The 10,593-nt window shown below is 42.0% G+C and overlaps 2 protein-coding genes across 4 annotated transcripts; both read right to left on the bottom strand.

Annotated features, from left to right (window-relative positions):
- HTD2 (hydroxyacyl-thioester dehydratase type 2) lies at positions 1-1,700 on the bottom strand (the record flags this gene model as incomplete). Its single annotated transcript, XM_081284061.1, has 1 exon — positions 1-1,700. One exon carries the CDS (start codon positions 1,698-1,700, stop codon positions 1,179-1,181), a length of 522 nt encoding a protein of 173 aa, XP_081140187.1. The 3' UTR covers positions 1-1,178.
- On the bottom strand, positions 1,669-9,928 carry RPP14 (ribonuclease P/MRP subunit p14). Of its 3 annotated transcripts, none has more exons than XM_081284063.1 (6): positions 9,723-9,928; positions 7,517-7,614; positions 7,327-7,411; positions 3,308-3,384; positions 2,777-2,855; positions 1,669-1,859 (listed from the first exon to the last, which is right to left on the bottom strand). In XM_081284063.1, exons 2-6 carry the CDS (start codon positions 7,591-7,593, stop codon positions 1,803-1,805), a joined length of 375 nt encoding a protein of 124 aa, XP_081140189.1. In that variant the 5' UTR covers positions 7,594-7,614; positions 9,723-9,928; the 3' UTR covers positions 1,669-1,802. The 3 variants fall into 3 exon arrangements, with proteins under 3 accessions (XP_081140189.1, XP_081140188.1, XP_081140190.1); XM_081284062.1 differs by lacking the exon at positions 9,723-9,928 and adding an exon at positions 9,505-9,658; XM_081284064.1 differs by lacking the exon at positions 9,723-9,928 and adding an exon at positions 9,589-9,643.
- Between the last annotated feature and the right edge of the window lie 665 nt (positions 9,929-10,593).

Raw genomic sequence — 10,593 nt, 5'->3', positions numbered from 1 at the left:
TTGGCCTTCTTATACCTTTTATTTCTTCTATTTTTACAATAAAGCATGTATTTGTGTATCTACACAATGTGAACCCACATTTCCAAGGGAGGGAGAAAAGAATCTGTCTGGATTGTTAAAATAGAAACTCTGCATTGAAGATTCAATTCCAAGATTAAAATACTAATACAGATTGACTGACAGCCTGAAAGATGGTCTGATGCCTGCTTAATTGTAGGCTACCCTGCTTTAACCTCACTCACAGAGGAAATGGACAATAGCAGCTACTATTCACAGCTGAGCCTTATGCTTAACTGTGTAACTGCTGTTCCCAACAAGAATCCTGCCCAGTACATGTTATCGCTATTTTCTAGATGAGACACAGTTTACATAATTGAATCCAAGTCTGCCCACAAGCCCTTCTCTGGTAACAGTGACCTGAAAGGCAAGTTCCACAGAAAGGTGAGCAAGATGCCATCTTGGTGTAGATAACAAATTACAATAAACTGACCCAGAAACAGAGAGAAAGGTATCTAAGAATATTTACTGGTAAAGGGTAAGTTTTCAAAGATGAGCCAAGTTCCACTGCTGCCTTCAGCAAGCAAATGCTTGACAGTTATAAAAATCCAGTGAGAAGCCTATTCTACTTAGATATAGGTAGGTGTTTATCAAACACAAATCTAACTAGGTTTAAATTCTGAAAGTACACCCTTCAGATAAGTAAGCCTCCTGATACTTTCTTTTTCAATTTAAAAAACTTCAACAGCTGGGTGCAGTGGCACAAACCTATAATCCTAGCAACTCGGGAGACTGAGGCAGGAGGATCTCAAGTTCAAAGCCAGCCTCAGCAACTTAGTGAGGCCCTATGCAATTTAGCAAGATCCTGTCTCAAAAAATAAAAAAAACTAAAAGGGACGGGGATGTGACTCAATGGTTAAAAACACCAAAAAACAACTACCAAAAAATTCTTAATTGATGATGTAGTCATGCATCTACTCAGCTCTGGGTGAAGTTCAAATTGGAAAGTGGACATCCGCTCACCCCTCTACCTGCTCCCCTTCTCTAACGTAGCTTCTGAATCTCTCAGCTTCTGAGTCTCTTGGCCTTTCCTTGGTGATGAATAGCAAGTGGCCCATTTCCCCAGATGCTCTTTAATAACAATCACACTGGTGTTTGAACTTATAACTTAACACCTATAATTAGGATTTGGGAGCTTCTGGAACCATAACCTTGACCCAGCCTTCCATAACAGTCTTTTTACTTTCTATTACACAACATGACACGGCAATAAAAGCAACAAACCGCTTCAGCTTTTTCACTTCTGCAGAAGCTAAAACCACTTCTCCAATATATAAAGGAGCGGGAAAGTTAATTTCCTGGGAGAGAAATACACAGCCTGGTCCTGGCATTTTCGTACCCAAGAGAGCTGAGATGAGTCCATTGATCAAAACTCCATGTACAATTGTCCTTCCAAACTTGGTGTGTTTAGCGAAATCTTCATTTAAATGCAAAGGATTGACATCTCCCGTTAATTCTGAGAAGGCAGCCACGTCCCTCTGTGTGAAGGCCCTGCTGAGTTCAGCCCGGTCCCCAACCCTCAAGTGCACATGCTGCAGGAACTGTCTGCTCCACGCTGGTTGACTCAGGCAGAATCTCCTTTGAAGTCCACCCCATGGAAGGCAATAGCTGGATATTCCTGGGAACATCTTCAGCATCCTCATATTTCATCCATGGGAGCTTCTAGCCTGCTTCTGTTTTCAAAGTATGCAGCCACCAAAAAGTACTTTTGAGAGCAGAGGAAAGTTTCTGAAATTGAAGACTATTCAATCCAATACTAATTCCCTACTGTTACCAGATAACGCAAGGAGAAATGGAGAGACCTATAAGAGAATGAAAAAGGTTAATGCGGTACCAGGAAGAAAGTGCACTGCCACAATGCAAGGCAGAAACACACCCAGTTTTACAGAATGAACAAAGCTAGGGTTCTAGCATTTTAATTATCACCTGCAGCACTGGGGAGGGAACCCAGGGCCTCACACATGCTAGGCAAGTGCTCTACCCTGAACTATACCCCAGCCTTTTTTATTTTTAATTTTTATTTTTTGGTAATCAGGGGCACTCAATCACTAAGCCACATCCCCAGCCTATTTTGTATTTTATTTAGACACAGGGTCTTACTGAGTTGCTTAGGGCCTTGCTAAGTTGCTGAGGCTGGCTTTGAACTCACAATCCTCTCACCTCAGCCTCCCCAGCTGCTGGGATTACAGGCATGCACCCAACTATTTTTTGAGTCAGGGACTCACTAAGTTGACTAGGCTGGCCCTGAATTTGTGATCCTTTTGCCTCAGCTTCCTGAGTCATTGTCTGGCTGCACTAGCATTTTATTTATTTATTTATTTATTTTAAATTGTTGGTCGTTCAAAACATTACATAGTTCTTAATATATCATATTTCACAGTTTGATTCAAGTGGGTTATAAACTCCCATTTTTACCCAAAGAACGGCCTTAGTTAAACAAGTAGTCAAAAGCTCTGGATGAGTGTATCAATACATAACACACTAGGTGTAAACATTATTTTAAAAGCCTTTATCACAAGTGTTCCAACTTTGATTCCCAAACATCTCCCATCCAATCTAAAATTGAAATACTTTGTCTCACATTTTCAGAAGCAATGAAGTCCTACATTTTACCCTCCTTGCTAGTTGCTATTAACTGTACCTTCATTCAAGCACAGAGTAAAAAAGCAGTTGGTCTACATTCAGTCTCACTTGGAATACGTGAAGGAACAACCTTTACCTGAATCACTCTGAAAGCACATTTTTTGCCTTTGTAGGATCCTAACAGGGTCAAAGAACTCCACAATTTGACTAGACCACTGCAAAAAGATCAAGAAAACAAATGAAGATTTGTCCTTGAATAGTACTTCTGTTTATTAGTACTTTTTAAGTCCAGAAAAGTGGGTGGTTTTTATCAGAAAACCTTAATTTAAATGAAAACAAAAAAACAAACAATAACAAAACCTGGGAGTAAAAGCACAGTATATCATAGGCAGAGAATAAAATGAACCCAAGAATATTTCTAAAATATATATTACTGGCTGTCCAACCATGACCATCAATAGGGAATTCTAGCTGTAATCAAACCATGAGTTTTGCTCTTTCTAGTGCATAAGCCCCTGATAGATGTTCAGACTCATCTCAGCTTACATTTCCAAAAGTTGCCAGAGTTCATAATCACAAATTCTTCTTGTTCTAAAAGCAAGCATTTTTGTTGTCTCTCCATCAGTCTCTCTTCCCCATTGTTCTACAATGTTCCTGTTTATCGTACCTGCTACATATTCTCAGGATGGCTGACAAGGTCTTCTCTTCATAGGTCAGGACATCCACAGGTAAGGCAGCACCAACCTACATATGGAATAATGTATTAGCAAACTCTTATCAACATTACCCTTGAACTCATTAGTGAGGTCTAATGAGTTCCCATCAATGCCTTGTTTTTGAGTTTCTCCTCCTCTGCTGATGCTGGTACTCTCGGGTGCCTGATTAATGCTTCCCTTGCCTGGACTGCTCCCACACCTCTTCATGTAGCTGATCCTCCTCACCCCTTGTTTGAATTGTTCCTTCCTCGATTCCCAAGCTCAGGCTTGATCTGCTTGTTCTGCTCTTTCCATATGGGATTTCCAACTTCCTCCCTCACAATTCTCATCTTATCACTAATTAACAAATATTCCCATGTAAAAGAACATTAGTCCATGAGACAGAGGCCATGTCTATTTAGAGCTGTGTTCCCAGAAACCAGGGTTTTATACCTGACACATAGAAAGTATACAGATCTTTTTTTTTTTTAAAGAGAGAGTGAGAGAGAGGAGAGAGAGAGAAAGAGAGAGAGAGAGAGAGAGAGAGAGAGAAAGAGAGAGAGAGAGAGAGAATTTTTAATATTTATTTTTTAGTTCTCGGCGGACACAACATCTTTGTTGGTATGTGGTGCTGAGGATCGAACCCGGGCTGCACGCATGCCAGGTGAGCGCGCTACCGCTTGAGCCACATCCCCAGCCCCAAGATCTTTTTTTTTTGACTTTTTATTTAAATAAACTATACACTTGGAGGAGATTGCAAAGCAAGCTATATAGGAGGTTCCATGTACCCTATAGCTCCCTCAATGCCAATATCTTGCGTTAGTATAATACAGTATCAAAATTAGGTAATCTATATCAGTATAATTTGGAGTTTATTCAGATTTTGCCAGTTATACATATACTCATATTTGGACATGTATCTGTATTTATGTGTAGTTCTATGTAATTTTACCACATTAAGTAGCTTCACATAACTACTGCCACAACCAAGATAAAGCTCAAGACTCCCTGACTCTACCCCTTTATATCACTCCTCCTCACCCCTGACCCCTGGCAACCACTAATCTTCCTCTAGATTATTTAATTACAATTGTTATTTCAAAAGTATTACAGACACAGACACAGTAAGTAATCTTGGGGACTGGTTTTTTCATTGTGAATATCAACATTTCATTCTTTTTCATTGTTGAGTAAATTCCATGGTATGAATGTACTACAGTTTAACTATTCACCCACTGCAGTACACCAGGAGTGTTTCCAGTTTGGGGTTATTGCAAATGAAACTATAACGAACATTTGTGTATAGGTTGTTTTTAAAAAAAAACATTTATTTTTTAGTTATAAGTGGATACAACATCTTTATTTTATTTTTATGTGATGCTGAGGATCAAACCTAGTGCTTCACGCATGCTAGGCAAGCACTCTACCACTGAGCCACAACCCCAGCCAGCCCTGTGTCTGTGTATAGGTTTTTATGTAAATAGAAGACTTCTCTTCTCTGGGACACATGCCCAGGAGTGCGGCTGCTGGGTCACATGGCAGGTGCATGTTCAGTTTATGCTGCAGAGTCCCTGCACCATTTTACACTCCCACAAGCAACATATGGTGACCCAACTTCTCCACATCCTTGCCAGTGTTTGATGTTATCACTACTTTTTTTGTTTCATTCACTCTGTGCTATATATAGTAGTATCTGACTGAATCATTCATGTATATTTCCCTAATATCCAATGCTATTGAACCGCTTTTCATGTATTTTCATGTGTTTCTTTGCCAATTACACATCCTCTTTAGTGAAATATCTGTGTATGTTTTTGTCCATTTTCTAGATGGACTGTTTGGTATTGAGAATTCTTTATATATTTTAGACAGTCATGGTGGAGCATACCCATTATCCCAGCTACTTGGGAAGCCAAGGCAGGAGAATCACAAATTTGAGGCCTGCTTTGGCAACCTGGCAATACCCTGTCTCAAAACAAAATGAAAAGAGCTAGAGAAATAGCTCAATGGTAGAACATATGCACAGCAAGTGCAGGGGCCTGGGTGCAGTCCTCAGTACTGCAAAAATAAAACAAAAAAAGAGGGTTCTTTTTATATATTTAGATATGAGTCTTTTGTCAGATTAGTTTACAAATATTATCCCCCAGTGTGTAACTGACCTTTTCAATCTCTTAATAGTCCTTTGCCAATTAAAGGTTGTTTTTTCTTTTCTTTTTTTTTTTTTTAAAGAGAGAGTGAGAGAGGAGAGAGAGGGGGAGAGCGAGAGAGAGAGAATTTTTAATATTTATTTTTTAGTTCTCGGCGGACACAACATCTTTGTTGGTATGTGGTGCTGAGGATCGAACCTGGGCCGCACGCATGCAAGGCGAGCGCGCTACCACTTGAGCCACATCCCTAGCCCAAAAGGTTGTTTTTTCAGGGGGGTTCTAGGGATTGAACTCAGGAGCACTTGACCACTGAGACACATTCCCAGCCCTATTCTGTATTTTATGTAGAGACAGGGTCTCACTGAGTTGCTTAGGGCCTCACTTTTGCTGAGGCTGGCTTTGAACTCAGGATCCTCCTGCCTCAGTCTCCTGAGCCGCTGGAGAATAGGCATGCACCACTGTGCTTAGCCCAAGTAAAGGTTTTTAATTTTGATAAGGTACATGGCAGACTTTAAAAAAAAAAAAAATATATATATATATATATATATATATATTTTTTTTTTTTTTTTTCAGTTGGACACAATATCTTTATTTATTTACTCTTATGTGGTGCTAAGGATCGAACCAAGGGCCTCACACGTGCTAGGCGAGCGCTTGACCACTGAGCCACAACCCTAACCCCACATGGCAGATTTGACTTGACAGAATGTATGAATCAGGAAATAATATCCTGAGACTCCTTCTTTGCTTTCCCTCTTAACTTCCAAAGCTCTCCTTTGTTCTCAAATCAATGTCAGGACAAAGAGATGCAAAGTATTGGTCTGTGATAAGACAAGGAGCTGCGCCAGAATGCAAAGCAACAATATCACTGAGCACGGTTTTTTTTGTTTTTTTGTTTTTTAATACCAGGGATTGGGGCTGGGGATGTGGCTCAAGCGGTAGCGTGCTTGCCTCGCATGCGTGCGGCCCGGGTTCGATCCTCAGCACCACATACCAACAAAGATGTTGTGTCCGGCGAGAACTAAAAAATAAATAAATAAATTCTCTCTCTCTCCCCCCCCCCTTTCCTCTCTCTAAAAAAAAAAAAAAAAAAAAAAAAAAAAAAAAAAAAAAAACCAGGGATTGAACCCAGAGGCCCTTAATTACTGAGCCCTATCCCAAGCTCTTTTTTATATTTTAATTAGAGACAGGGTCTCCCGGAGTTCCTTAAGACCTTGCTAAGTTGCTGAAGCTACTTTGAACTTGCAATTCTCCTGCTTTAGCCTCTCAAGCTGCAAATGTTCCACCCCTGAGCTGCACCCCTAGCCCTCACAGTGTTTTATAAGGAGACCTTTTCACTAAATGAAGTGGTGTGCTGGTTTCTAGTGTGAAGCCCCATCTCTTCAAGATGAGCAAAATAACACTTTGCAGGTTGCCAGCCTAGATCACAGTCTAAATAACAATGAACAAATATTTGTCTAACAAGTTTCTTGTCAAATACAAGGCATAGGCCTGAGGTTGTGGCTCAGTGGTGGAGCACCTGCCTTGCACACATGAGGCACTGGGTTCCAAACTTAGCACCACATAAAGTAAGATAAATGATATAAAGGTACTGTGTCCATCTACAACTAAAAAAATATTTTAAAAAACACAAGGCATGTTAGGACAAACCTACTGAAATTTATCATCTACAGTTTTAAAATGCTGTCAGAATTCTTTTCTTTTTTTTCCCTTTTCTGTGCTAGGGGTCAAATCCAGGGCCTTGCACGTACCTGGCAAGCACTCTACCTCTGAGCTATATCCCCATCCCCTACCCCTTTTCTAAATTTCTTACAAAGATCTTAGTCTACCAAATAACTTCATACCTCCCCAAACAGGTCCTTTAGGGCAGAAATAAGCAGCTGTTTGAACTGTGCAGCATTCAGACCAACTCCATGATCTTGAAATTCCCTGAAAAAACACATTAAAAAGAAAAAAAGGGACATTAAATTATATGCTATTCAGATTCATTTTTAAAAAGGTAATCTAAAATGTAACTTAGGAAACTGAACTTACAGGCACACTTTCATGTAGTGGTACTCAGAGGGATTTTTGTAAACTATTCTTTCATATGTGGTAGCCAGTGCTGGCATCTTTTCCAGTGCTGATCACACCTATAGTAAATCAAAAAGGCTAGTAGTTACAAAGGCACAAGCTATATTTCATTGTTTTGGTGGAGGGGTAACTAGGGACTGAACTCAGGGGCTCTCTACCAAGAGCTACATCCTTAACCCTTTCTATTTTGCGATAGGATCTGCCTAAGTTTCTGAGACTGGCCTTGAACTAGCAATCCTCCTGAGGCTTTCAACTTTTTAATGAGAATTCAACCCATTTGATTTTAAAAAGACCTCTTGACACAGTAACATCTAATTCTGGTCAAAGGTTACCTACAGAGATAGAAAGGAAGTTCCTATGTTTTCAACATGCCAGACCACTGTCCTCTTAATTTTAAGAAGTATGATTTATTCTACATTCTACTAACATAAATCCTGCTGACTTTTTTTTTTTTTTGGTACTAAGCCACCCAGCTCTGTGCTAAATATATCACATGCATTAGTTTCTATGTCTTCAAAATTATCCTATGAAGTAAAAACTATTATTTCTTTTTTTCCCCCCAGTGCTGATGAGCTTTACCATGAACCTACATCTCCAGCCTTTTCAATTTTGACACAGGGTTTCACAAAGTTGCCCAGGCTGGCCTTGAACTTGGGATCCTCCTGCTTTAGCCACCCAACACACAGAGCAAACATTTACTGGGACTACAGGCATGTGCCACTGTACTCAGCAATTACTCTCACTTTAGACAGCAAGGCTCTTGAGAAGAATAATTCCTGAAACAGCCATTGTTATGGTGTGAACCTGATCTGTCCCCCCAAAACTTGTGCTTGACCTTGGATCAGAACTATAAGCCAAAATAAAACTTTTCTTTGTCCAACCAAGGAAAGTGACTTAGCAGAGACTGCATAACAATGTAAATGTAATTAATGACACTGAAATGTACACTTAAAAGTGGCTAAAATGATATGTCATATGTTTCATATTTTGTATGTTTTATATTAAGACATAAGAAGATTTTTTTTTTGGTAGTGTGGAATTGAACACAAAGCTCTGCACAAGCTAGACAAGCACTCTATCTCTGAGCTGCATCTGCACTACACAGAGCACACGTTTTACTGAGCAGTCACTTCTCCACAGGCCTGAGTCTTCAGAGGAGGGGACAGCACTGCCCTCTGCAGGGTGTTCTGAGTTTAAACGCTCCTGTAGTCATTGCCATCAACGGCCTTTACCTAGGCTTTTTTAATAATTACAGGGATGCAGGTAAACATCTATTAGCAGTAGGTTCCATGCTTACTCCCCTCCCCACTCCCGGCGAACCTATTTAAATCTATTCAAGCACATCCCTCCCCTGTTCAAACCCTGCAATGCTTCCTATTTTATCAAGAGCAAGACCAAAGTCCTTGAGTAGCCTGCAAAATCCTAGCTGATCTGTGCTGTTCTTGACCCCCTGTCCACTGGACCCACCTCCCAGTTCCTTCTCCTCCACCTGTCTCTCCCGCCTCTGGGCCTCAGCTTCAGCTTTCTTCAAGGAGCCACATGGTTCACTCTTTTGCCTTCTTTCTGGTTTTCTGCTCAATCTGTCTCTGTAGCCTAGTGCCCATCCTAATACTGCATCGCCCCCTCTTTGCCCTGACCCTGCTCTTTTGTCTCAAGGCATTTGCCACCTTCTAACATAATTGCATAATTCACTTATTCTTTATCTTTACTCCCCTAGTAGGTCCACTCCACGAGTCTGGGGTCTGTCTTGTTTGCTGCTGTTTTCCAAAGACCTAAAGCAGTGCGTTGCACCGTGCAGACGTTCCAAGGATAACTCCGGGAATACTGTAAAACCTCAATACTGCAATGCTGCTGAGCACTTAAGATTGTTTCCAACTAACAACCGCCATTGATTCAGGGCCCTCCTCTGCGCGTGACACAGGCAGCGCGCCCTGCACAGTGCCACTCACTGATCGAGGTCACCCTCTGCGGTAGTGACCCACACCGCGTTGTATAGAGGGCGATGGGGGATCTCTGCCCCCGCGGACCGGTACCTCGGGCTCTCCGCACCATCCTCCGGTCGCTCCAGCTTTGCACATGCGCACTCGGCGCGCGTGGCGGGCGACAGCAGTGCGGCCGACTAACACCGCTCCCGGAAATAACCACTCTCCTGCGGGCTTCCGCTTACCTGCCGTCCGTCGGGCTAGCTTGACGCCTCCTCTGACTGCGGTTGGCTGCAAGGATTCGCCAAGGCTTGGCGATCCCAAGCAGGAGCCAGAACTTGGGTCCGGGAAACTCCTGGTATGTTTACGTTTGGCTGCTCCCAGACCCCGGATGAGAGGTGGGCAAGCGGATATGACGTCACCGCGCGGAGTCTCCCTTGGACCCCGGTGTGGATCCTGAGCAGGAGCTGAGGACCTCGGAGCTCAGCGCCCTCTGGTGCCCACTCCGGGGAAAGTGCGCGCAATTGTCTGTTTATTTTGGCGGGTGAAGTTTTAATAGCCATTTGATTTTTCATGCATTCTTTTTTTGGGGGAGCATCCCCAACCTTTTTATTTTTTATTTTTGTTTTGTTTTGAGAAAGGGTCTTGCTAAATTGCAGAGGCTGTCCTCAAACTTGTGATCCTTCTGTCTCAGCCTCCTGAGTCGCCAGGATTACAGGTGTGTGCCACCGTGCCGGGCTTCATGCATTCGTTCTTCAATAAATTTATTTATCTAGAATCTGTTCTCTGTTTCAGTGTTGATGATAAAAGCCAGGGCCTCGTGCATGCAAGGCAACTGGTCTACCACTGAGCTACATCCCCAGCCCTACCTGTATCAAGCACTCTCCAAGGACAGGACCCACTCTCAATGTCCCTGTGTCTCCCAGCACACTGTGGGTGTTCTATATGGGTGGACACGGAAAAATCCAGCTTGTCCTATTTCCAAACTAAGTCGTTTTGTTACCGCTGTTGACGGGTGACGAGTCCTTGCTTCCCTGATGTTGAAGAATAACACCAGAGAAGCACTCTGAGGCAAGGTCAGAGTAGAAATTAGAAGTTTATTAAAGGACAGCAGGA

This window comes from Spermophilus citellus (assembly GCF_964194105.1).
Source record: "Spermophilus citellus genome assembly, chromosome: 3".
Taxonomy (NCBI): domain Eukaryota; kingdom Metazoa; phylum Chordata; class Mammalia; order Rodentia; family Sciuridae; genus Spermophilus; species Spermophilus citellus.
Note: the sequence above shows the minus strand (reverse complement) of the source record. Positions and strands in the feature narration are given on the sequence as shown.